Genomic DNA, 27,759 nt, shown 5'->3' on the forward strand with positions numbered 1-27,759 from the left:
AACTACCATAGATCTATATGAATTGGGGCAAACATAGATCTATACGCAGACAAAAACTTAACAAAAACCACAAAAAAAACCAAAAAACATATATACATTAAAAAAAGGGCAGACTCGATGGACCACTTCTTTCCTGTGCCGTAACTTTTCTATGTTTCTATGAGATGGGGTAAAAGATGGGTTCAGATCCTGTTCTCCACCTGTAGAGAACTCCGCAGACATGTTTCGCCCTATTTGGGGTTTAATTGTATAAGCCTCTACAATTAATCCCTCAAAAAGGGCAAAAAGCACCTGAGCAGCTCTCTAGAGGTGGAGAACATCATGTATCATCTCCATGACTGGAAGTGAAGGGAAATCTCCCCACTGGAACAATGGGGGTTTTGACCCTACCCTATCTAGAATGTTAAAAAAGTTTGGGGTATACATACTGTATACTTTAAACATAATTAAATGAATTTTTTAAATGCAACTCTGTGAATTTTCTAGTATTGGTCTTATGTATGTATGATTGTTCATTACACATTTGCACTGTGCTTCTTGCCTAGTAGTGCAGAGCAACATCTGCAATTTATGGTGTCTCCAACATTAGATGCTGGTTAACCAGAGATGTGACCTACATTTGAATAGCCACTCTGCATTACTATATTTTGAACAATGGTATTATTCTTTGCACTGAATAATCTAGTATGTACATTTTGTTGTAATTTCTCTTTCTTACAAAATTCAACAATAATATTGACTGTGCTGCCTGTCCCACATCAAACCACCATAGGAAAAACTACTGTATATAAATTATAATCATGAAGGCACAGTGTGTGAAAGACAAAATGGTACATTTATTTCTTTAACATTGAAGTAGGTTTCATTTTAACAGAAAGATTATTCCCAAAAAATAAAGCAGACTGCTTTCAGTAAACTCTGTGTAACAGAGTAATGCCCAATGCACATGGGTGCTTTTGGGGATACAACATAATTTGTATATTTTGATTTCCAGGATACACAGCTGCTAAGTATAGTCACCCATGCCTATGGGTGCACTGGCAGACATCAAAGTCCAAGGGTGTATGACTTTACACATATGCGGATTTGTGAAGGTAGCGAAGAAAATTCTCATACTACTATACATTACTTGCAGGCAGTTTGGTCTAACAGGCTGAAAATTTGCAAAAACATCACACCTGAATCCAAACACTATGAAAGTCAATGGTGTCAAAATTTGAGTAAGCTGTATCTGCTGCACTCCCACTGGTCCCAGCTCTGAAAAGATCCCAACAATGTTGGGATCCACCTAGATGCTTGACAGCTAGCTCAGCTTGTCAGCATGCTGATGAAAGCCTGAACCAGTTACTCCCGCCCCCACCACAGCCCAGTGTTCCAATGAGCGCTGGAAGGGCAGAGCAGAGATCAGTGACTGACAGTCACTGCTCTCTGCTCACTCAAAACTGAGAGAACTAAGTGATCAGCATGTGATTGCTCAGTTCTCGGTGTTAGAGCCAGTAGGGGACAGTTCCTACAGCAGATCAATGCTTCCGCCACATTGGTGAGTATGGAGCTTTGTTGTTTTGTTTTTCAATCTTTTAACTCGTGTAATCCTGTACTCTTTTCCCTGGGCAGGGGAAGATTCCACAATAAATCCCTCATTTTACTATTACCCCCTTTTTGGGACAACCTGATGGTGGGGAAGAAACCACTGTGCCTCAACATTGGGACAAAAGTACTTTGAAATAGGGAAAGGCTTTGCCATCCCCCTTGCAAGGTATACTCCCAATGTTGAAAGGTAAATTACCTGGTATAGCAGAGGAAGGTGAGGATGCTTGCTGATTGGCTAAGGAAAATGTGTACTGGTCAAAAACAGGTGAAAAGCATACAGAACCAATTTTCAGTCTCAAACAGATTTTCTATCATCCCTGCCAAAAGAGTAGAAAAGTGAACTGTTGGTGGTAGGTTGTCATGATCCATTAGATTTTTCTTTTGTGAAAGCTGGTTCAAAGTGGTTGGAATTACAATAATAATACCTAGTGCCTGCCCATCATAAAGCCTTATATGTCTTACCCTAGGGTGACAATTCTCACTTACTGTTTTGTATCTACAATTGAGTAGCGTTATCACGCTTAAGATTTTGGTGCAGCAGTGCATGGTAAGTGAGGAGCTCCTTGGATTTCTGACAGAGTTAACAGGTATTTTTCTGTGTTTGCAGTGTATTTAAAGACACAAAACATGAGGAAATGTGCATATATTGAAGATGTGTACTGAATAAATATCAGATTATTGTTAGAGATATACAGGCAGAATTAATACAAGTCTGTTCATTCTTTTTCAATGTGAACCCCAAGTATTAGTGTGACATGGTAAGACATAAATGTCAGTTTAGCCATTACAGATCTAACATAATATGGGCAGCATATGGCATACCTTTGTGAAACAATTTAACAAAATTCAAAATACCCTACCACTTAGATAGATAATCACAGAGTTGCTGCACAAGTAACTCTCTACCATTTCAACAAAGGCTTCATCACGTAGACCTAGCAAGGCAAGACATATTTTGTACAACTACATATTACTGATATTTTATGACACCCTGATTTCTCACAAATACAGACTCCAGTGCAGAGCAGTGCTGGAATTTAGCCAGTTCGAAAATTTTTATGTGTGGCCCATCCTTAGGAACAAATTAAACCAACTGATTCATTTGTCTGTTTCTGCACTTTCCTTAGTATAACATTAATACTGTTTTATGGGATAGACGCTGCCAGAAATAAATTATAACATTTTTTGTTTTAGGTGTGTGAGACATTTTACAGCTAAAATTATGAACAAAGTGGGACAGTGCCAAATCTTAGAAGCTAATAAAAGGGTCTTCCTAGTTTACTGTTGACCAAGCCCATATCAGCACCTGTATAAAAAGGTCTAGTCACCACTAGATGCCAACAGAGCCAGATCTGACATTGGCCGCTGTTCATTCTACTTCCAAGAGAATTCACTGTTGTTCAACAGCAAATTTGTCAAGACAACATGGCACACAAACAATATAAATCTGCAGTTAGGAACTTCAGCTCGTCATCTTTATGTGCACCTGGAAATGCCAGTGGATTCAGTGTGTCTTCATACCGCAGAGGTCCTAGCTTTAGTAGCAGAAGCCTTCACAATGTAGGCTCTGTTGGCCACAGAATGTCATCTGCAAACTACAATAATATGAGAGGCTCATATGGGTATGGTGGTGGACATGGATCTGGACTAGGAGTTGGATCAGCCTTCAGCTCTAGAGTTGGTGGAGCATATGGTGGTGCTGGATATGGGGCTGGTGGTGGATTTGGTGCTGGTGGTGGATATGGGCTTGGTGCTGGTTTTGGTGCTGGTGGTGGATATGGTGTTGGTAGTGGTTTTGGAGCTGGTGGTGGGTTTGGATATGGAGCTGGATTTGGCTCAGGTGGTATCACAGCAGTTACTGTTAATCAAAGTCTTCTTACGCCACTCAATTTGGAAATTGATCCAAACATCCAAAGACTGAGGAAAGAAGAAAAGGATCAAATTAAAACATTGAACAACAGATTTGCCTCCTTCATAGACAAGGTACAATATGAAAACATATTTATTGTACACCAAAGAGTTGAATTTTGAGCATCCTCACTAATATGCCTCTGACAACTTATTTTCAGGTCCGATTTTTGGAGCAACAAAATAAAATGCTGGAAACTAAATGGACTTTGTTACAAGAACAAAAAACTGTAAGAAGCCATATAGAACCTTACTTTGAGGCTTACCTAAACAATCTGAGGAGGCAACTTGAAAATCTTGGTGGGGACAAAGTTCGGCTGGAGGCTGAGCTAAAAAGCATGCAAGATATTGTGGAGGATAACAAAAAGAAGTAAGTAAAATAGCATTGGATAACAACAAGGGACAGTTGTACAGAATACATTGATGTTGATAATGAGGAAAAGGAACAATTTCAAGTTGGAATAAACAGTTACAATTAATTTAATATGACTGCAATGTTGGACATTTGTTATGCTACTGCTGAGATGGGGACAGCTTCAACAGACGCACAAGCAAAACTGCCACTGTATAAAATGGCTGTAGTATTATGTAAGGCAGCCAAAAAATATTATCTCTGCAAGTATAAATGGATGGTTGCTGAAAACTTTGTGTGCAGTATATACAATATCCACTTACAATCCTGAAATTACTGTACATTTTCATTGTTCATTGATTTTATGTTGAAGTAGACATTGACTATTTGTTTGTATATATACAATTAGGTCCATGCATTGCTGATTTTGTTTTTTTCTTCTTTTTAAGGTATGAAGATGAAATTAACAAGCGCACAAATGCAGAAAATGAATTTGTTGTACTTAAAAAGGTGAGCACATACATATAAGTACAATGACTAAAGGGTTAGTTATAATATAATGTAGGCTCCTTCATGGGGCATGGAGTGATGTGTTGGATCAATGTTCTGAGGAACATGTTATCATTTTATAAATGAGTTAAAGTAGGAAATTTAAAACATGTAACTGACTGGTAAAGGGTATGCATATCAACTGTTTTAATGGTCAGAGCTGTACATTCTTGTTTTTCTCTACCTCTCTGTTGTCAGTCTGTATAAAGTGGTACATTAGCTTGTTTCTAAGCTGAATATTCACTGATGCTTTCTGATGCTCATCAGATGCTGCCATAATCCATTAATACAGTGTGTGCCCAGAGTTCTAATGTGCTGTATGCACATGCTTATGTATTTTTTTAAATATTTAATACATTGGTCTGTATGAGATTTATTTGCACCTGCATTTACATCTTCACTTGTAACTGGATTGTACATATGAGCTTTACTTGATAAGAAATTATTGACAGAGCATGCTGAAATGTGTTGTTCACAGCGTTTGGAGGGCAGCAGATTAGCCAAACCTAGTCTATGTAAAGTTTAATTAGATTTACATTTTCTCTAGTGTACTTAATCACAAATTGTATCACTATTTTGATATATAATTTGCTTTGATATTATGCCAGCAAACAGTACAAAGTGTATTTTGGCTATCATATGCCTTCCTGGTAAATATCCATTTTAGGCAATTTTAGTTTTAACCTATCAAAACCCTTTTCAGCCATTATATATTTCATTCAAATGACCAATATCTGCTCACAAATCTAATGGACAAATTGCATAACTGAGTGCTTCTTTGATTACATCTATATATTTATGTGGACATCTACTAACTGCTTCTGAAATTGAATTAGGTACACCAGTTGTAAGTTCAATAGTTGCCTATACTTGATGAATTTATTAAATACCATGGGCATTGACATGAAAATTAAGCAGAAGTGCAGGACATATAGCCCTTATTAACTTGAGTTCACTGTACTTCACCTTTCTTCACTGTACATCAAAGTTTAGTAACTCAAACCCATAGTGTGATGGATAGTGGCGGAAAGATAGATGACCAACATTCTATCAGTCTCTGAGATATCAACCATCAGTTGTCGCCATAACTTCATGTTGAATTTTGTTGTCTATTTTAAATTAATTCTCAACTCAAAACTTAAATATATGAATCTTTTAGGATGTGGATGGAGCCTTTATGAACAAATCAGAGCTGGAGGCCAAAGTGGGGATGCTGCACGATGAAATCAGCTTCCTTCGAGAAATATTCCAACTGGTAATTATAATACATGTAATCCACTACACCTCTTAGGTTTGTTCACAGTGAGCACTTTTAACTAGATTATATGAGGCTATAAACTGGCATTTTGGCTTCCTCCCCGATATAAACATGAACCAAGCATAAAAATATAAATGGCAGACAACACAAGACACTCCCTTTTCTGGCAGAGCAGAATATTCACATTTTCTTGTACTTGAAGATCCACAGAAACTTATATTGAATCTAAACCTTTCTTACATGGTTATTTCAACTTATAAACAAGGGCACATTTGGTCCTCCATGTATTATAAATGTGAGCAAGTCACTACTGTTTCAGAAATTTAAAGTGGTATATCATTAAAAGAAAAAAAAACTGTGGCTAATGTGTTTGATTTGAAAATTACTGGAAATCTCTGTGAGCAAGTAAAAAAAAAATGTACACTGTTATAGAGTATATAATATGGCCATGCTATAGACTGCAAAATTAGGTGTCAGAATTTTTATTCAGATTATTTGGTCAAAGACAATCAATACTTTCTACATACCGTATGTCCTATGGACTGTTGAAGTATCCATTTATTTTTTACAATGAATGCAGCAGGTTCACAGTATCTTTATGACAGGGGATTGGGGACTTAAGTTGACCTTCCACCAGGATGGTTCATTCCTGAAAACTTTGGTTTGATTGCTGTGTCAATATTTTGAATTCTATATTCCATTTCGTGATTTTTTTCCAAACGAAAAACACATTTACAATTAGATATTTATTGGTTTAATAAACCATTTCAATACTTCTCCTTTGAAAATCATCACTGATTTTACCACATTATGTATTATAAAATCAAACAAATGTTCCAAAAAATATTTTTTTTTTTTCAAATTAAATTCGACTGGTGTATGGCTAGCTTTAGATCCAAGACATAATGCAGGGTTTTCTTGTGCTGAAGTCAACATACAAAACATGATGTGCCAATTACTTGATTTTTTTTTCAACAATGTTTATTGTTGTATTTCAGGAAATAGATCAGCTCCATGCCCAAATCTCAGACACATCAGTCATTGTGTCCATGGACAACAGCCGAGATCTTGACATGGAAAGCATCATTGCAGAGGTCAAAGCTCAGTACGAGGACATGGCTAAAAAGAGTCGTTCTGAAGCAGAGACTTGGTATCAATCCAAGGTGAGTTCTGTTATTTGGTACGTGTGCTTATTTTAGTCAGTTGTATAGACACCACATTGATAAAAGGTTTGGTTGAGTTGTTGCATACAGTATGTGTTTTCTTCCTGCATGTTTCCTAATTTCCTTATGTGCTTGTTTTCAGTACGAGCAGCTGCGACTCAGTGTGGGAAAACATAGTGATGATTTACGGAACACTAAGAATGAAATTGCAGAATACAACAGAATGATAAGCAGAATCAGGGGTGAAATAGAAAATGTAAAGGCTCAGGTATGGTAATAAAAACATCACACCAACATCTAGTGTCTGAGAATGTAAACTTTAGGTCAGTGCCTGGGGCAATGTTTCCATCATCTCAACAGCTAGAAACACTGCAATACAGTGATTACACATACAGACAAGGTAATCTTTCACTGTTACCCACACTCCAGGGGATAATTAAAGTATAGTGGCAACACCAGATTGTTGTTTATAGTAAAAGAGCATCTATAGTACTTAGGTCTTGACCTCCTAAAAAAAACCCCAACTAGCAATGAGATCTTCCTCCAGCTGCTGTTTGAGGTGCTTGGTGCTATTGCAGATTTTTTTGGTTGAGGAAACACAAAATCTGTAGAAGGAGAGCTCCTTCCATGCTATCAAACAACAATGTCCTATAGGCAAAGATTTCCAGTTTTCCTGAAAATCCCTTTAAAAATAAATTACACATAGAAAAGCTATTATGATTTAACAGCATTATGCTGCTAAATGTAGTCATTATTGTGATTGTGTTCTCCCTGAAAAAGTTGTAGTAAATCTGTGCAATGATTGGCTATATGGTCAGTTATTACAGATAGAGCCAAACAGGATATCCAACACTAATGGGTGCGTGGGTGGATATTATTCAAAACCTTGCAGATGTGAGTTCTCAATTCACCCAGGGATTGAATTTTTGGGTGAACGTACTATTGAGTAACAAGATGATATCATTAAATGCCACCTTCACCCTAAACTTACTACTATATATCTGTATAAATTAAAACTCTGTGATGAAAAAAAAAATGTAGCCCAATAACCTTTACATTTTAGTTATAACTTGGGCATCTTGGTGGATAAATGACCAAAACTCATGCTTGACAAGGTTGAAATCCCACATATGATTCCCACCAATGACACTGTCTGCCGTTATTTGTACTGTATGTTTTGCCTGGGTTTCATGGTGTTTTCACTGATATACCTGAAGGTTAATTGGTTTCCAAAATATACCCGAAGGTTAATTGGTTTCCATCCAAACTGGCACTAAATTGTAAGCTCCTTTTGGACAGAGATTGTTGTAAATGGTTTGACCTTCTCTTCACAGTGTTGCAGAAACATATTAGTGCTATCTGAATAAGATAAATAATAGCAAGGTATATAGTATACATTATATATCAACATGGTTTTTATTATCCAAAGCGTGCTAAGCTAGAAGCTGCCATAGCAGAAGCAGAGGAACGTGGGGAAGCTGCAATCCGAGATGCCAAGAATAAACTGTTAGAGCTGGAAGATGCACTGCAAAAGGCCAAGCAGGAGATGGCTCGCCTATTGAGAGACTATCAGGAACTGATGAATTCAAAATTGGCTCTAGATATTGAGATTGCCACTTACAGGAAGCTCTTGGAAGGAGAGGAATCCAGGTAAACATACAAAGCATTACTATTTACTTCTAATAGTAACACAGGGGTTGATTTGCTAAAACTGGTGCACACAGAATCTGATGCAGCTGTGCATAGTATATAAAAGAAAATGTATTTTCTGGTGTTCAGGGAAAGAGTAGCAGAAGTTCACTAATTGTTTCACTATCGTTTCAGAATATATATTTATTCACACATTTATTCACATATTGTATTGTCTGGGGTGTAGCACAGGTTTTTTTTCCCTTTTGTAGCTGTGTATATTAACCAGTCAGCTTCTAGGTTTTATTGTCAAAGCTTAATTGAACAAGCTGAAGTTAGAAGATGATTGGTTCCTGTGCTCGGCTGCAACAGATTCTGTGTGCACCGGTTTTAGTAACTATTACCCATTGGGAAAGGCAGAAAACATCAAGATGCATTTTTGCATTCTGCTAATAATGCAGTGTTATGGATTGATACTTCATCTGTTTATTACTAAAATATTATTATTATTACTATCCTTCTAATAAATACATTTTTCTTGTCAGAATGTCTGGAGATGGAGGCTGTGTCAGCATCTGTAAGTACTGTGTACAACTTAGACTTTTTGTTTAATAACAGGGAGTGATACTTGTTATCAGATTTAACTTCTATGAAACTTATGAGACCCAATGGAGATTAGCTAGCCAAAATGAGGCACCTGCAGATTTCATATTGGAAATAGGTTAGAACATTTTGTCTATTCATTGATTCTTTACTTGACAAGCCAGTTCTTTGGAATGCCTCTCCCTATTTTGCTCCATTGTCTAAATATCAACCATTTATATGATCTGGAGGTCAGACTGGGCCTGCATGTCCAATTGCCTGCTAGTGTATATGCCCAGCTTTACATTAAAAAGTTTTTCTAGATATTGTAAAAAAAGGTCTTGCCTTTTTCAAGTTCAACTTTGACATGCCATATGATGGAATTCCCTCCTACAAATAATCTACTGCTTCCTCAAGGAATGGAAATCTGTCAGTAATTTATAAAACAAGAAAAGGCTTTTTTTACACAACTACAAGCAGCTTTCACTCAGCATATAGCTATGATTCCCAGTACTGAAGATAAGCCTCTCTTTGCTCAATACTACAGTTGCAAATTCAAAGGTTCCCAGTAGCAGAAGCAGTGGCCCGTACTGCTTACTAGACATAATGGAAATATTTTACCACTTGCATCCCACCATACTGTCTTACAAGCCCCTAACAGAAAGCATAAGCAATGTCTAAAAATAAATACGTTATCCAAAATACTCCCCATTACCAGAAGCACTAATTCAATATTTATAAGATCTATAAATTTGACTACTGCCTTGTGAAGGCGAAGCCCAAATGACTGGAGTTGTTGTTGCCCCCAAATGCACAATATTAATCACAGTCTGTGACCAGATTAATGTTTATCAAAACTAATTAATCGTTGATAAGCAACAATATCCAGTAATGTTCCTCTTATACCAAAGAAAACCAGAACAACTACTAGTAATTAGCACTGCTTAAACTGCTGGCGCTGTGTAAATCCTATATAATTATAATTACTGCTACAGTCTTCCCACCATTGTGCCTGTAGCCTCTCACCCCACTTGCTGCTAGTAAGGTTGCATTTTATTTATGTGGACTCAGTAAGGAATATTTTTCTTTTTATCCAGCAGGAAAAAATGTAAAAGGCAAATTTTGTTGGATATCCCTACTACAAACCAATTTAAAGTTTAAGTGAGTAACTGATGTGCAGAGCAGATTAGAAAAAAAATCCACTCATATGCTGGCAGCCAGTATCGATTTAGCCTTTACTATTTAGAATGAGAACACTAATAGAAAGCTTACTTCTAGTTGGTTATCATGCTGCTTTACTTTGTGCATATTTATTTGCCTTGTTATAAAAAAAGAGTTTCGGTTTTATTTTTTTTGCATGGTTGTCAAAAGCTATTCTTTTTTTCTTACAGCGGTGGTGAGCTCCACTACTGGTGGAATAATTGGAGGTGGAGGGTATGAAGGAGGCAGCGGATTCCACCATGGAGGGTCAGGATTAAGCTCAGGATTCAGCTCTGGAAGTACAAGCGGAAGGGGCTTAGCCGGCGGCAGATTTAGCTCTGGAAGTAGCATGAGCTCTAGCGGTGGATATACCACCACAGGAGGAATCAACAGCAGCTCCGTTGGAGGATCAACAATCTCTGGCGGGTACACTTCAGGTGGTAGTGGCACCTCTTCTATTAGTGTCACAAAAACTTCAACCACAACCACAAGAAAAATCTGAATTCCTAAAAGCTATGACATGCAATCTTCTGACCTGCAAATATCTTGTGCTCTAATGGGTTTCTAATTCTTCAGTTTCTTTGACAAACAATCCAAATTCACAAAATATCACAAAATTATTTTAAAGAAATGTGATGCTCAGTCATTTTGCTGCCCAGTGTGTTATCTGGCAATGTATGACCAATATTGTACCATGCATCCCATGTTTCTTTGCATAATGCACTAAAAAGAATAGATGTAACAAAGGCTGCTATGCAGGTATCTGAGACACCTGTGACTGCAGTTAGTAAAACCTAGTGCCATAAACTGTGTCAGTCTATGTGCATTGTAAATTTATTTCCAATTTATTATCTACTGTTCCCTTTGGCTATGCATTGACATTTGGTTGCATAATACAGCTTTCCTTACATTGTAAAATACATTTTATTTTGCAAGCTCAGTCCTTTTAAGCATATTACCAGTCCAAGCTCAAGGTAGCAACTTAGTCACCACTGCCCAGCACAGTTGATCTGCATAATGTGTTGATTCACTGCTTCATATATGTGGTCTTGCTAAAAAGGCTTGTTGATGCATCCCACCTAATGAACCTAAGTCATGGTTTCAATTGGCTATGTCTAATTCATATGTTCCTCTGCGGAAACAGAGGAAAACCAAAAAACATCTATTATAATTTGTTGTGAAATAAAATCCTAAAAATAGGTATATGTGGGAAGTCTACAGCTAGTCAGATGGTTGCTTTCATTTTCTGATGTTATCAATATTACAATAAGAATCTGTTTAATTGCTATTGGTTATACACCTCAATGTATAAATACCCATCTACCAATTTTCCCTATTGGTTTCTAAAACAGAATAGAGCTAAACAAATGGAAATATGCTGTGGTGTGTCTTTCTATCTTTTTTTTTTCCTGACTCTGATATGTAAGTTTGGCTTTTGTGTTTGTTTTAACTAAACATGCTAATAAAGTGACAACTTTTGCAGTATCGTTGCCTGTTTTCTTAAGTGAATATAGACAAACTTTTTAAAAATGTGATAGTGAACTCCATGCAGGTACAACAACACAATGTAATGATGAATCCCTTTTAAATTAATTAAATGTATTTTTGAAAACAGCTAGTATAAGTACCTAAATCCATTTAGATCTACATCAGCCATCTATCATCCCATTTAATGCAGCATTCAAACTAGAGAGGGAGAGGCAGCTCTGGAAGCCAATCAGGTTCTGCTACATGCATATGTGCTCACATGGAATATGCAGACAAATGGCTTCTACCTGTGTTGCTGCTTCTTCACTGTCCAATCAACAGGCTGTGAGCAGGATGGTGACACAACTATTTCTTAAAGCTACAAGAGTAAGTAGTGTCAACCTCCTGGCTGTTCTGTTTTGCAGAGGTGTTTAAATGGCAAAGGTAGGTTCAAATAACTGGAAATGCCTTGGGAGGTAAGACTATGCACATGCATATGCATTTAAACAATGCATGAATTTGTTTGCCTGCAGTTCATCTTTCATATATTGCTTTTACCAGAACAAAGGTTCTTTATAAGTTTAAAGAATCCCTAACCTAAATTCCTAATAGGACCACCTATCTAAAACAAATGCAGTTGTTTTAGGCTGACTGTCAAATACCCAGATCTGTGTGGACTGTCATTCACATAGAAAGCAGCATAGCTCTTCAACTCTGCTAATTAAAGTGTTACTAAACCCACAACAATAAACTCAGTCTGTATATGCAGTAAAGCATGCTTTTTATACTCACTATGGAACCTAAGGGGTTAATCCTCTGCATTGTGTAAAAAGGCCATTTGATCCTGGCTTCTCGGCTCCTCCTCTTATTCAATTGTCCACATCTTATATCCTGATAAGACAGACGGAACTGTATTCATTCTGCACATGCTCAGTTTGGAGTGTATTGCTAGAGAGGTTTTTTTTTTCTTGGGAGAGTGCATGTGATCAGCACAGGACAAATCAGCACTGTTCAGACAGAGGTCAGGAGTTTTGCATCCTCCTAGAGCAGAAAGAAAACTCCTCCTACAAGCTTTAACCTGTGCTCTGCTGAACACTGATAGAAGTCACAAGATTGCTTTAACTACTGATGAGAAAAGGTACTTAGCAGTTTATATTTACTAAAATAATTGCACTTCCATGTTCTCTGTACTGTGGGAGACCAGATATGAATGCAGAGTCCTGGGTTTAGTAACACTTTAAGGACTCAGAGCAGAGGAGGTGTCTGAGCTCGGATCCCTGTCAAACAGTTGAAAGGGGAAAAAGGAGTTGTTCCACCTCATACTCTGTAAATCAGTTAAAATTAGTTTTAAAAAGCTGTTCCAAAATTGTCGCATATTTCTAGAACTGGTTGGCTGTTTAGATGCAGAATGCAGAAGCACTGAAATCAGTAACAAATTAACTGGGTTGAAGCAGCTGTGACTGGGCCCTTGCTCGGGGGGAAACTAGGCCTAAACTCTTTTACTGGCCCATAGTGTACTTTCACTAATACATAGCACTAAGCATATGAGCCATATTTCCCATTGCACAGCAGTGCAGGGAAGCTACAGGCCCACACAAGGATGCAGTGACATTGCTCCACATGTCCCCTGTGCTTGGCCATGTGATCTAACCTTAAATGATCAAGCACAAAAGGACACTGCGAATGAGTCTTTGCACCAGCTCTGTAGCTTCTCCAGGTTATTCTGCAGTTTTGGCTTCAGAACATCCTTCGTGCTCTGCAGTATTGCAAGTGCTCAGAGGTTCAGTAAGTATAAATACAATACTTTACAAAAAATTGGGTTTTTGTAAAATTAAGGGGTGCACAGCAATAGAAGGATTTCAAATAAAGTGGCATGGTCTGGAGTCAGGCCAGTAGCTATAACAGTGGAGCAGCACCCACCAACAAGCGGGACAGGTATACAAACAGGTCACCCTGGCAGATGACATGGGTTCACCTGAGGTGTGGGGTCTAAGTACTAACCAGTATTCACCAGAGCTCCTGATGATGGAGATGGGTTTTGCTGCATGTTAGTACCAGATCTCAGTCCTCAGGATTGCCCCACTTGGAGGCGAGCAAGCCAGGGTTCAGTAGCAGATAAGCAGGTAAGGATCAAGTATAAGCGTAGTCAGTAAACAAGCCAAAGGTCAGTAATGAATAGTTGCAGGATGGGATTAAGCAGAAGCATGGTCAAGGAACAAGCCAAAGGTCAGTAAAGAATGGGAGCAAAGATATGGACGGGAGCAGGAGAGACAAGAGAGATATCGGCTGGAGAGAGTACAAAAATATGGCAAACAGGAAGTGCAGAGACATGGCTGAAATCAGGAAGTTCATGAGAGGAGTAAATAGTTCAAGGTTCAAGACAAACAAGGTTTAAGGCAGGATCATTCCAGGTGGCTCACCTAGAAGAGACATCGCCAGACACAGCAGAGATCCCAGATCCAGGCTCTGACACAAAGAGGGAATGTAAGGTTTACACACTCAGCCTCACCCTGCACAGAGATTTTCCATCTCACTGGACAACAAGGACTAATGGCTTGAGGGCAACTGTCTCTGAGCAGTTACCAATTCACACACCCAGTAGCTGGTGCCACATATGGATTAAGTCCAGTTTGATGTTGCAAGAGTCACTTGCCCTCATAAAATGGCTCTCAGTCATCTTTAGTAGCTGGTGATCATGCAGTATAATTTTTCTGTATTGTAAGAGGTCCAGTGTGTCTTACTAGCCTTCTGAACCTTGTCATATAGTTGTATTTGGTGTCTAATGTAACCACTTTTTAGGATGATAACTCCATTGCAGAAGAATATGTATGAATAAATATGTATGAAAGTGGACTCTGGAGAGTTGAACTATAGCTCAATTCCTCAACCTCATTGTTGTGTATTCCTAAACTGCACACAAGACCATTTATGGTTGGGTTTCTTTAGATTTTCTTTGAAGGATTTTCTTTTGATTTTCTTGCATTTTATCTAAGATGACTTTTAATTTAATCATCTTGTTACCAACTTTTGAATTTTGTGTGGCTTTGAGTTCAGCACCACTCCCCCTTCTCTCAACACAGTTTGGGATTTGTCAGAACTCACTATCATCACAGGGGGGAATCGGTCAAAATCGGAAGCAACATCTTTGCCTTTATATTTATGCCAGTGAGTACAATCTTCTTTAAAGCAAATGTGGCTTTCTTTAGCTGTGCTGCATTGCAGGTACTATTGGGCGCCTACATGGATAGCTAGTTATTCCAAAGTGCCCCCAAAGCTTGCTCTTCTACTTTGATAATTAGACTATACCTTAAATTTTTTTGCCAAAAGCAAGGCACAGATGGATGACATGGGCAGGTGTAGCAGCAAACATTTCCACGGTGGTTGCAATTGTCAATATATCCCATGATACCTGTATGGGCAGGAGGTCTTAGGTGTGCTGTAAACAAAATAATGGGAGATTTTTGGTTTACAGTGTCTTAAACTTAGTTACACAACTCACCCAGTCACTATGCTAGTAGAAGGTACATTAGCTGCCAGGAAAGCAAAGAGAGAGGAAGAGATATATGATCTGGAAATAATTTGGTACAGCTCTTCCCAAGGCATTGAAGACAAAACCGAAGTGTATGGTCGCTTTAGTTGTAGGGGACTTGTACTATTCAGTTATACACAGCCATAGCCTACCAGTCTGTCCCAGGGTATACTGTATATATCCAACACTTTTTGCTTTTAGTTTTAGCATGGTACAATTAGAACCCCTCTTAGGCTTATATTGCTTGTATGTGTCTCAAATAGGTATATCCCCCTTCTCTATTTGTCCTGGTGACTCTTGCCATCAGTACAGAAAATTTGAGTAATAAAAATAATGATATTTCTCACCAAAAGAGGAGGCAAGAGGTAATCTTTGAAAGGTGATTGCCTTTCACTCCCAGTTGTGTTTCTGGAACAGAGATTAAAGGAAAATCTCCAATAATGTGACATGGACAGCAAAAAAAATATCTTACATCGGTTTTATCCCTAAAGCTAAATTAAACCAAAAGCTAAAATTTGGTTATGCATGCACTTTAAAATGACTTTGTTGCCAGAATGCTAGGCACTGGGAAATACTGCTGGGTCATGTGAATACAGTTGTGACCAAAATTATTCAACCCCCACTGAAATTGAGTGTTTTGGCCAGTTTGACATTGCTTTTGATCATTCAGTCATCTTGCTTACATTTACATTAAAGAGGCACTTGTAGGTCAGACAAATATAACATAACAGTTATAATGAAATAACCACAAATGTCTTTTCTGTGCTCACAGCATTATCAGTTTTATTCAACCCCCAAGTGACATTCAATCTTAGTACTTAGTACAGCATCCTTTTACAGTTATAACAGCTTTTAAACGTGAAGCATAGCTTGACACAAGTGTCTTGCAGCGATCTACGGGTATCTTCGCCCATTCTTCATGGGCAAAGGCCTCCAGTTCAGTCACATTCTTAGGCTTGCGCACTGCAACTGCTTTCTTTAAGTCCCACCAGAGGTTCTCAATCGGATTTAAGTCTGGTGACTGCGATGGCCACTCCAAAATGTTCCAGCCTTTCCTCTGCAACCATGCTCTAGTGGACTTGGAGGTATGCTTGGGATCATTGTCCTGTTGAAAGGTCCAACGTCTCCCAAGCCTCAGGTGTGTGACGGACTGCATCACGTTTCCATCCAATATCTCCTGGTACTGAAGAGAATTCATGGTACCTTGCACACGCTGAAGCTTCCCTGTACCTGCAGAAGCAAAACAGCCCCAAAGCATGATTGACCCTCCACCATGCTTCACAGTAGGCAAGGTGTTCTTTTCATCATAGGCCTTGTTCTTCCTCCTCCAAACATAGCGTTGATCCATGGGCCCAAACAGTTCTAATTTTGTTTCATCAGTCCACAGAACACTATCCCACAACTTTTGTGGTTTGTCCACATGGCTTTTGGCATACTGCAGTCGACTCTTCTTATTCTTTGGAGACAGCAAGGGGGTACGCCTGGGAGTTCTGGCACGGAGGCCTTCATTACGCAGTGTGCGTCTTATTGTCTGGGCTGAAACTTCTGTACCCACATCTGACAAATCTTTTCTCAGTTCCTCAGCAGTCACACGGGGACTTCTCTCCACTCTACGCTTCAGGTAGCGCACAGCAGTCGAAGTCAGCATCTTCTTTCTGCCACGACCAGGTAGCGTTTCAACAGTGCCCTTTGCCTTGAATTTGCGAATGATGCTTCCTAAGGTGTCTCTTGGTATGTTTAACATCTTTGCAATCTTCTTATAGCCATTGCCCTTCCTGTGAAGAGAAATCACCTCTTCTCTTGTCTTCCTGGACCATTCTCTTGCCTTCACCATGTTTGTAACCACACCAGTAAATGTCTAGAAGGAGCTGAGTATCACAGTCATTTTAAAGCTGCCTAATTGGTGCTTATTATGCTTGATTGCTGCTCGGTGACATCCACAGGTGTTTTCAATACCTGATGGAAAGCACCTGTATGAACCTCTGTTCTTCAGAGTGGTAGTCTTTAAGGGGTTGAATAATTGTGGCAATGAAGAAACCACATAAGAACCATTTACTACTGTATTACATAAACAATTGATGTCATTTTAGTTGCATTTGGGTAGTTACAACGTCCTTGTAGGATTTGATTCTGAATACAATTCCAAATGTACACTATAGTCCCTAAACCCCTTTACAGCATTGGGGGTTGAATAATTTTGGTCACAACTGTAAGAGGTTGGGAGATGTTTAGTCCTATTCAGGGGTGGACTGACCATTCGAGCACTCGGGCACTGCCCGAGGGCCTGGAGTCAGTAGGGGGCCCCATAAAGTGCCCCTGGTACCTTTTATAGGCTTTTTTTGGTGAGATTTGAGTGTGGGCTAGGACACAGGGGCCCCATGATCCCCAATTGCCCGGGGGCCCCATGAGTTGTCAGTCCGCCCCCTGTTCCTATTCATTTTTGGCTCCTTGCAGTCTCTCTGCAGGTTAGCTTTATGGAACCTGGCTACGTTAGATTACCTAAATCTTACTGCGGAATGCCCTCTGAAAATGCTTCTTGTCTGGCTGATGCTGCTCTCAATAGTTACTGAGGCACTTGTACACAGCTCAAGAAAATTGAAGTGAGAGACACTGATCTACTTGTTCAAGATCAAGGACTGAAGCTCTGGGATCTGCATGAGAACCAGGGAACTAATGTTTTCAGATGGCGAGGTTATAATGGAATCCTCCATATTTTCATTGTACAGGTTTTTTTGTTTAAGGTAAAACTGGGTCAAACTTTAGCACAGTTGCAGAGCCTCCTGAACAGGAGCAACTCATTGACTGATTTTACCTGCTGGCTGAAGACTAATTAGTTAGTGATAGCATCTCAACATCCAAAGTTTACAAAGAAAAATGTTTTTGTAGGCAGTGCTTCCATCTCTGTATTGTTAATTTCATTTATAGGGACAGTACATACTGTATATAAAATATAACAAATGCTATGGTGCTACATGCTACAGTTGTCTTTTTATTAATTTTGCATATTAAAAATAAAATATATCGCTCTCAAACTGTGTGTATATGTGTTTTTTACTTATAGGGGAGGGCTGAAAAAAATTCCAAAGGTATAACAATGCAAAATCCAAAATGCAATAACATATTTTTATTGGTCAGTCATTCTATATTTGCCCAGGAAAAAAACACTCCCCACTCATAATTCCGCACCGAAAAACTCACTGTAGAGCAGAATATGGGGGATATGCAGAGGACCCTGTAAGAGGATCAAGGTCCCTGCATTATTATTCAAGGAATGGTAAGCACGATGTGCTCCAATATCTTTCTAAACACAATCACCAACTAGGTGATGGCAATATCAGTACGGCATCAAATTGTCGATGGAGGCCATTTTTAGATTTTCAGCGCTGTTGCTCTTTGAATGACAGTTACTAAGTCATGCAACACCGAGCCTAAATGACTTTTAGATAGAGCGTTCTTTTGGTGGTATTTAATCACCACTGGGTTTTACTATTTACTATATAAAAGAAAAAATGCTAGGAATTTTGAATATAAAAACATTTTCCTTAGTTTCTGTAAAAAAAAAAAAAAATCATCTTTATTTATAAATTTTGGGCCAAAATGTACTCTTTCACATTTCTTTGCTGGAAAAAAACTAATCAGTTTATATTATTTACTCTGTGCGAATGTTATAGAGTCTACAAGCTATGGTATACAGTGGGGCAAAAAAGTATTTAGTCAGCCACCAATTGTGCAAGTTCTCCCACTTAAAAAGATGAGAGAGGCCTGTAATTGGCATCATAGGTAGACCTCAACTATGAGAGACAAAATGAGAAAATAAATCCAGACAATCATATTGGCTGATTTGGAAAGAATTTATTTGGTTATGTGTTAGAGAAGACACTAGTAGCTTGTGATGAGGCAGAACTTGGTTTACTTGTGTGGCTTAAGTTGCAAACATACAAATCATTTCAGCAAACTGTAATGGCAGACATCTTGGTTATAGAGAGAGAGAGAAGAGGGAGAAAAGATAAGGAACCAACAAGTTTTACAGATATGCATGACTGGTAACCTTAGTGTACAGTGCCATCTACTGGTCAAGTGATATTAACACACAATACTGTATATAGTACATGCTGTTGCATCCCCAACACCCCTTCTCAATGGCATGTGCATAATTATATGACATTTAGTCTCTTTTGTAGAAAACAATGACGTTCCCTTAGCAAAGGTTTGGTGAGTGCGTCTGCAGTCATCTCCTCTGATGGGCAGTACTGGATGTCAATAACCCCTTGTTCTTGCATGTCTCTGAGCAGATGATATCTTACATCAATGTGCTTGGTTCTTGGGTTAATCTTCTCAGAGTGTGTAAGCTTTATGCATCCCTGATTGTCTTCAAAGATGGGTGTGGGTTGTGACATATTCAGTCCCATGTCTAGTAGAAGTTGACGAATCCAAATGGCTTCTTGACATGCGTGTGCTGCTGCTATGTATTCCGCTTCAGTTGAAGAGAGTGCAACAGTCACTTGTTTCCGACTAGACCAGCTTATGGTTCCTTGTCCATACTGGAAGATGTAACCACTTGTAGATTTGCGGTCAGTGGTGTCTCCAGCCCAAATCGGCGTCCACATATCCAATCAGTTTTGGGTTTGACGATGCTGGAAGTCGCAGCTTCATCCGATTTGTTCCCTTTAGGTACTACCCTCTTTACTGCATTCCAGTCGTGTTGACACGGTGTTGCGACTTTCCTGCAAAGTATTCCCACTGCTACGGCGATGTCTGGTCTTGTCACAGTGGTGATGTATGGCAATTTTCCGATTGCCCTGCGGTAATAATCATTGTTAGGTAACAAGTTTTCTGTTCCATTGTTTTTTGGATAATCTGGTTCCATTGGTGTTTTCGCTTCCTTTGCATCTTGCATGTGAAACTGTTCTAACATTTCTGTAATTTTCTGACTTTGGTTAAGAAGATAGCTTCCATCCTCTTCCTGCTCTATTTGAATTCCTAGGTAGTGAGTACCCCAACTCTTTAATTTCAAAATTTTGTTTTAGTTTGTGAACTATTTGGTCACAGTCCCCTTCTTGTTCAAAACACGTCAAGATGTCATCGACGTATATTAGAATATATGTCCATTTGTTCTCTTGATTCTTTGAATACAGACATGGATCTGCTTTACTTTTTCAGAACTCTTCTTTTCTGAGTATTTCGTTCACTTTTTCATTCCATACTCTCGCCGCTTGCTTGAGCCCATAGATGCTCCTTTGCAGTTTGCATACAAGGTTCTTTTCTTTCTCAAATCCTGGTGGCTGTTCCATGCACAGATCCTCCTTGATGTCTCCATACAAAAAGGCAGTTTTGACGTCTAGGTGCTTTACTTGCATTCCCTTTCCTGCAGCAATACTAAGAAGTGTCCTTATGGTGGAATGTTTCACAACTGGAGCAAATGTCTCATCGTAATCTTCTCCAAATTTCTGGGAGTATCCCTTGGCAACTAATCTTGCTTTGTATCTATAGATGTTTCCTTCTGTATCATATTTCACTTTAAAAGTCCATCTGCTTCCGATGGTTTTGCGACCAGGAGGGAGTTCTGTTAGTGACCAAGTTTTATTTTCTTGAAGTGATTTTATTTCTTCTTCAGCTGCTTTTCTCCTCTGATCGGCTTCCCTTCTCGGCAAAGTTTCTATGTCTTCCCAGGATGTTGGCTCCTGTGTTTGATGTGTTTTAGCAGCGTATGATAACCTGCGGGGTGGTATCCCTTTTGTAATTCGAGAGGGTTTTCTGATTTCTTGTTGTTCAGTGGGTTCTATTGGCTCGTTGATTGTAAGTTCCACTTCTTGTTCTGGCTCTTGTCCTGCTTTGCATGGGTCAGTGTCTCTTGCCGATTCAGCGCGTAAATCCTCTCCACATTTTTCAAGAATTGTATTATCTGATGCTTCACTTTCATCAAAATAAACACTGTGGCTTACTGTGACCTTGTTGGTCTTTGGACAAAGGATTCTATATCCCTTACTCTGCTCACTGTAGCCCACCAGAATGCCTTCTATGGCTTTGTTCTCCAACTTGGAGTGTTTCTGACTTGGAATGTGGGCATATGCTTTACAGCCAAACACTCTGATGTGTCCTACGTTAGGTTTTGATCCATTCCACATTTCATATGGTGTACTCTCAATAGCTTTTGATGGGAGCTTGTTTTGTAGGTATGTTGCAGTCATTATTGCTGATAGACTTCTCTTTGAAAAGTATAGCTTCTGGGTTTCGATACCCCAATCTTCTATGCCACAGGTGGATGCACTTGTCATGTGGGTTATGAGTTGCCACATTAGCCTTCTCACTTTCAGTGATGATTTTGTACAGATGTTCGTTTAACCTTCCTCTTGCTAGAATTTGCTTTCCATTTTGAATTGTGCATTCATTACCTCTGAACTGGACAGTGAGTCCATTGCTTGCAAGGGTTTTAACTGATAGGAGGCTTCCTTCTAGGCTTGGAACATATAGAACATTCTTTACAAGGATGCTCTGCTTGCCCCCTGATGGCATTTTGCAGTTCAGAAATCCCTGATCATTACCTTCCGCTGTAATACTTTTCCTATTTGCTAGGAAAACTTTATCTTTTACACTAAAATCAATTTCTGTGAAGAATGTCTCATCACTTGTCATGTGACTTGTTGCCCCTGAATCAATGTACCATCCGTGTGAGGTACTATTCTGAGTCACTTTAAAAGTACCACTCCATGATGCAATTTCATTTTCTTTCATGACCGCTTTAGCTCTTTTTCTTGTGGGTAGCTCCCGCTTTCGCTGCTCAGCTTTCCAGATTGAACAGTTCTTTTTCAGGTGACTGGCCTTTTTGCAGCGAAAACATACCTTGGTTTCTTTGCTTTGTCTTATGCCTTCATGCACCTTCAGAGCTGCCTCTGGTCTCTCGTTCTCTTCACTATGCAAATGTTCCTTCTGCTGTATTCATCAATTCATTTTCCCTTAACATATTCTAGCGTCAGTTCAGTTTCCGGTCTAGTTTCTAGAGCATTTATAAGGGCACTGTATGATTCTGGAAGGCTGCATAGCAGTAGTGCTACTACATGATTGTCTTTCATTTCTTCACCTATTGCACCCAGCTGGTCCACAATTTCTAGCATAGCATTTACATGTTCACCCATTTCCTGCCCTTTTTCCAGCCTCATCTTATACAGTTTGCGCAGCAGATATAGTTTACTGTTTAGGTTTGCACATTCATGCAGTTTTTGTAATGCAGTCCACATACCTTTAGCTGTGTTTTCTTTCCTTATATGAATGAGTTGATCGTCCTCCACTAACAGGCTTATGACTGCTTTTGCTTGCCTGTTTATTCTGTCCCATTCTTCCGGGTTGTCATTGGGTCTGTGTGTATCTAGTACCTGCCACAAGTCATCTTTGGATAACAGCATTTCAAGCTTAAACTTCCATATCTGGTAGTTGGTATTGTTGAGCTTTGCTATTGTAAACTTCATATCTGAAGCACTTGCCATCTTTCAGTGAATTGGATACAGCTCTTGTTTCCTCACACAGGATTTGGTAGGATTGTAAATGCAGCACTTACTTGCTTGTAGTTTTCCTTTTTCCAGTGTCTGGAGCTGGGCCCATAACCTGTTGGTTGTGTATTAGAGAAGACACTAGTAGCTTGTGATGAGGCAGAACTTGGTTTACTTGTGTGGCTTAAGTTGCAAACATACAAAACATTTCAGCAAACTGTAACGGCAGACACCTTGGTTATAAAGAGAGAGAGAAGAGGGAGAAAAGAAAAGGAACCAACAAGTTTTACAGATATGCACGACTGGTAACCTTAGTGTACAGTGCCATCTACTGGTCAAGTGATATTAACACACAATACTGTATACAATACTACAGTTGCAAGAAAAAGTATGTGAACCCCTTGGGATTACGTGGAGTTTTGCATGAATTGGGCATAAAATGTGCTCTGAACGTCATCTAAGTCACAACAATAGAAGAACACAGTCTGCTGAACATAATTCTACACAAACATTAGATGTTGCCATGGTTTAATTGCACATAACATGTAAACATTCACAGTGCAGGGAGGAAAAAGTATGTGAGGCCCTAGCTTAATGACTTCTCCCAGAACTAATTGGAGCCAGGAGTGAGCCAACCTTGACTCCAATCAGTGTGATGATATTGGATGTGTTGCTGACAGCTGTCCTGCCCTTAAAAAACACACACCTGTTTTGGGTTTACTGGTTTCAAGAAGCACTGTCTGATGTGAACCATGCCTCGCAGAAAAGAGTTCTCAGAAGACCTACGATCAAGAATTGCTGATTTGCATGAAGCTGGAAAGGGTTACAAAAGTATCTCCAAAAGCCTTGATGTTCATGTGTCCACGGTAAGACAGACTGTCTACAAATGGAGAAAGTTTAGCACTGTTGCTACTCTCCCTAGGCGTGGTCGTCCTGTAAAAATGACTGCAAGAGCACAGCGCAGAATGCTGCATGAGGTAAAGAAGAATCCCAGAGTGTCAGCTAAAGACCTACAGAAATCTCTGGCACATGCTAACATTTTTGTTGACACATCTACAATAAGGAAAACATTAAACAAGAATGGAGTACATGGGAGGACACCACGGAGGAAGCCATTGCTGTCCAAAAACATAATTGCAGCATGTTTGAAGTTTGCAAAAGAGCACCTGGATGTTCCACAGCACTACTGGCAAAATATACTGTGGACAGATGAAACCAAGATTGAGTTGTTTGGGAAGAACACACAACACTATGTGTAGAGAAAAAAAGGCACAGCACACCAACATCAAAACCTCATCCCCACTGTAAAACATGGCGGAGGGAGCATCATGGTTTGGGGCTGCTTTGCTGCCTCAGGGCCTGGACGGATTGTTGTCATTGATGGGAAAATGAATTCCAGAGTTTATCAAGACATTTTGCAGGAAAACGTATGACCATCTGTCCGCCAACTGAAGCTCCGCAGAGGATGGATGATGCAACAGGACAATGACCCAAAGCATACAAGTAATTCAACAAAACAATGGCTGCAACAGCACAGAATACGCCTTCTGGAGTGGCCCAGTCAGAGTCCTGACCTCAAACCGATTGAAATGCTGTGGAATGACCTTAAGAGAGCGATTCACACCAGACATCCCAAGAATATTGCTACACTGAAGCAGTTTTGTGAAGAGGAGTGGTCCAAAATTACTCCAGATCATTGTGCAGGTCTGATCTGCAACTACAGGAAACGTTTGGTTGAGGTTATTGCTGCCAAAGGAGGGTCAACCAGTTATTAAGTCCAAAGGTTCACATACTTTTTCCTCCCTGCACTGTGAATGTTTACATGTTATGTGCAATTAAACCATGGCAACATCTAATGTTTGTGTAGTATTATGTTCAGCAGACTGTGTTCTTCTATTGTTGTGACTAAGATGACGTTCAGAGCACATTTTATGTCCAATTCATGCAAAACTCCACGTAATCCCAAGGGGTTCACATACTTTTTCTTGCAACTGTAGTACATCCTGTTGCATCCCCAACATCACCACCCCCCAACCGCTACCCCCTTTAGCTGCAGAGGCAGTGGCTGGGAGTGTATACATGCTGGGTCTGCAATGCTTTGCTTTGCAGTTGTGGAAGTTATTATGCCCCCCTGTTGCTGTTGCATAGTGCTACCTAATGCAACCCATTCAAGTCAATGGGGGCACCTGTGCGGGGTCCAACAAATAAAGCAGGTGGTAAGGAAGCAATACAACACCTCCTCACCACCTGTCAGATGCTCTCAGAAGAGTGATCCAAACATGAGAATGAGGCTCTTTGGTGAGATTGGGACTAGGGTGGTGGTGATCAGAGACACTGTAACTGGCTGCATTGGTCTGATGACATTGTACTGCTGTGGTGGTGATCAGAACCAATGGCTGGTTGCACTGAAATACAGTGATATTGGGGCAGCCAGCCACTGTATATGATCACTGTCACAGCAGAACAATGTAACTGTTTTTTTACATACTGTCACCAGAGCAGTGCAATGTCACTATGGTGACATTGTACTTCTGTGGTCAATAATCAGAGACACTAGCTGCTGCATAAGTGCAGTCAGCCAGTGCTTCTGATAATCAGACAGAACAGTAGAATGTCACCATAGAGGACTGGGATCTCTTTTTTTTAGCACTCTGAGTGCTTACTACAGTCTCCATCACTGTAGTAAGCACTCATTTTCCTCTCACAGCCAATAAATGTTATAGGAAATGTTCAAAGACCCCATAATGTAGCTTTTATTTATGTGCATGATATATACTGTAAGTGTGATTGCTGTAATTGTTCACAAGAATCACATAGTACAGGGCTATGTATGAGGCAGTTGTGGGAGCAGGAGGACATAAGGGTGTGTATACTCACATCCAGGAAGTTTCTGTCCACCCATTTTTTTTTTGCATAACGCAAGGGAGGGTTTTAACCCCTGTCAGATTTATTTTCACCATCCTTCCTGTTGCGGAGATTTCCCTTCACTTCCTGTTCCATAACCAAACAGGAAGTGAGATGTAATCCCTGAAAATTAAGGGAATTTATTGGGGACCTTCAGGTCACCAGAACTAGGGTCCCCATTAGAAGATTTCCCCTCTATTACTTTTCTGAGGACAACCTAAAATTTGGGATTTTCTTTTGCTTTCACTTTCAATGATAATGATAAACAGGACAAATAGAGAGGGTGAACCTCCCTAACAGGGGGCACAGACAGCAATAAACACTGACTAGCATTCTAATCCCTTTGTATTGTATCCAAAACAAAAAAAAGTTTTGCCTTTACTTATACTTTAAGTGTAGTGGCTGGGCAGGAAGTGGTTAAGGGCACAAGCTTTGCCGCTTTAAGATTTATGAGTGGCGGATTGCTTTTCAGAGAGCATCTGACAGATGTTGAGGAGGCATTATGTCACCTACTCACTACCTGCTTTAACCCTTAAAACCCCTCTCGGCTGTGTGGTTGTGGTGTGGCCCTATCCAGTTGAATGGGTTGCATTTTTCCATGCTCAATTTTTAAGGTTACAGCCAAAAGTTGCTGGATTAACCTCCCTGGCGGTATTCCCGAGTGTAGCTCGGGGTAAAGTTTCAGCACCACAAGCGGTAACCCCGAGCTACACTCGGGAATACCATGAAGCGCTGCTCCGGGATCTGTTCTTCACTTACCTTGTCCTGCAATCCTGCAATGTCCTCCTGCAGTGTCCCCCGCAATGTAATCCGACGGATGCCGGCATCTGTCATCTGGGTTCTGTCCTCTGCGAGCGTCGGGATGTAGGGGGGATGGAACGACAGGTAATTTGAAAATTTGAAAATCACTAAAATCACAAAGTAAAACATTACTGTATCAAACCATTTCACATACATTTTGTCCCTAGTGCTTTGTCCTGTGCCCTGCCTGCATATTTACTGTTCTTTCTACCTGGAAACTGAGAAATGTCCATGGCATCCAAAAAGCGTCCCTTTAGGTCAAAAGCGGTTTAGACCAGCTAGAAAACAGCGATAGTAAATTAGAACCACTTGCAGAATTGAGTGCTAATAATTTGTGGGGAAATTCGTCATCAGATTTTGCGACTTTGCTCAGTGATGTGCGAACTTGGCGCTATATTTTAAATTTCAGTGTTTTTGGTTTGATTATATTTTTGAATTAAATTTATATTTTATTATGTTATTATTTTTTATGATTATTTATTAAATTATAATTTATGATTTCGTGTTTCAAGTTTTATCCTACCCGGGATGTTTACTAGACTCTTGTTCGGACAGATTTCAGTGAGTTATTCCTAAGAATTACAGGCCTTCAATATAAAACGCCAAATTTCCATGCAAAATAATGGTACCGCTTTCAGCACCAAAAATCTGAAATAATCATACCGCCAGGGAGGTTAATACAGGTAGGACATCACTGAAGGCCTAGGTGTGTAATGCACGACCCACCACTGATATACATTCAGTACATATATTATGTGATCGCAGCGTCCTGAACGTTTGCCTGCAAAAACAATAAGTACCTTCAGCAAAGGAGATGACATTTGACCAGCATATAGCCAGGTATGCACTCACCTGGGCAGAGCAGCTTATCAGGAGAACTGGAGCAGAATGGTGTGTTCTGCTGTAGAGGAAGACAACGGAGACCAAGATAGAATAAGCAAGGAGCCTGCACATGCAGCAGCTGCTCCTAAGCTGACCAGCATCCTGACAGCTGCATGGCAACTAAAGAAAGCTGGCCCATCACAGCCCAGCCTCCACTACTCACGTGACGTCACTTCACCTCCTAGAGACCACTGCCCTCCTCACTGCCCAAAGACACGAGTGGCGCCATGACAGTGGGACTACAGGGCTCAGCCAGCCCTCAACGGCAAGAAAGAGTACAGAGATTACTCCAAGCAGCCTGGGGGACAATAGTCTTATGCTGTCAACCAGCCAGAACACAGTGTGTATTGCCAGCCGCAAAGAGCAGTAATTTATACTGCATAAACCTGTCCCTGCACAGAAGGAACCCACTACATGGGAGATTTACAGCCCATACGAGGGGCTGAACCTGGGCAGGGTAA

The 27,759-nt window shown here is 39.9% G+C and overlaps 1 protein-coding gene and 1 long non-coding RNA gene across 2 annotated transcripts; one reads left to right on the plus strand and one right to left on the minus strand.

Moving 5' to 3' along the window:
* Positions 1-816: 816 nt before the first annotated feature.
* LOC149450855 (uncharacterized) lies at positions 817-27,645 on the minus strand. Its single transcript, XR_016315218.1, has 3 exons — positions 27,269-27,645; positions 3,765-3,827; positions 817-3,507 (listed from the first exon to the last, which is right to left on the minus strand). It is a non-coding gene; the product is annotated as an uncharacterized LOC149450855 (long non-coding RNA).
* On the plus strand, positions 2,927-11,716 carry LOC149450856 (keratin, type II cytoskeletal cochleal-like). Its single transcript, XM_089691496.1, has 9 exons — positions 2,927-3,573; positions 3,660-3,868; positions 4,300-4,360; positions 5,559-5,654; positions 6,656-6,820; positions 6,963-7,088; positions 8,250-8,470; positions 8,995-9,026; positions 10,423-11,716. Exons 1-9 carry the CDS (start codon positions 3,016-3,018, stop codon positions 10,731-10,733), a joined length of 1,779 nt encoding a protein of 592 aa, XP_089547622.1. The 5' UTR covers positions 2,927-3,015; the 3' UTR covers positions 10,734-11,716.
* Positions 27,646-27,759: the final 114 nt, after the last annotated feature.

This window comes from Staurois parvus, unplaced genomic scaffold (genome assembly GCF_062004578.1).
Source record: "Staurois parvus isolate SC_StPar_1 unplaced genomic scaffold, SC_StPar_1.0 ptg000562l, whole genome shotgun sequence".
NCBI classification, from domain to species: Eukaryota; Metazoa; Chordata; class Amphibia; order Anura; family Ranidae; genus Staurois; species Staurois parvus.

What these genes read in the sequence shown, in the direction of transcription:
- LOC149450856 (XM_089691496.1), top strand. Translation starts at nt 3,016, where the DNA reads ATGGCACACAAACAATATAAATCTGCAGTTAGGAACTTCAGCTCGTCA. An exon ending in AATTTGTTGTACTTAAAAAG is followed by an intron (nt 4,361 to 5,558) that starts GTGAGCACATAC and finishes TGAATCTTTTAG; the next exon opens with GATGTGGATGGAGCCTTTAT. An exon ending in TTGGAAGGAGAGGAATCCAG is followed by an intron (nt 8,471 to 8,994) that starts GTAAACATACAA and finishes TTTTCTTGTCAG; the next exon opens with AATGTCTGGAGATGGAGGCT.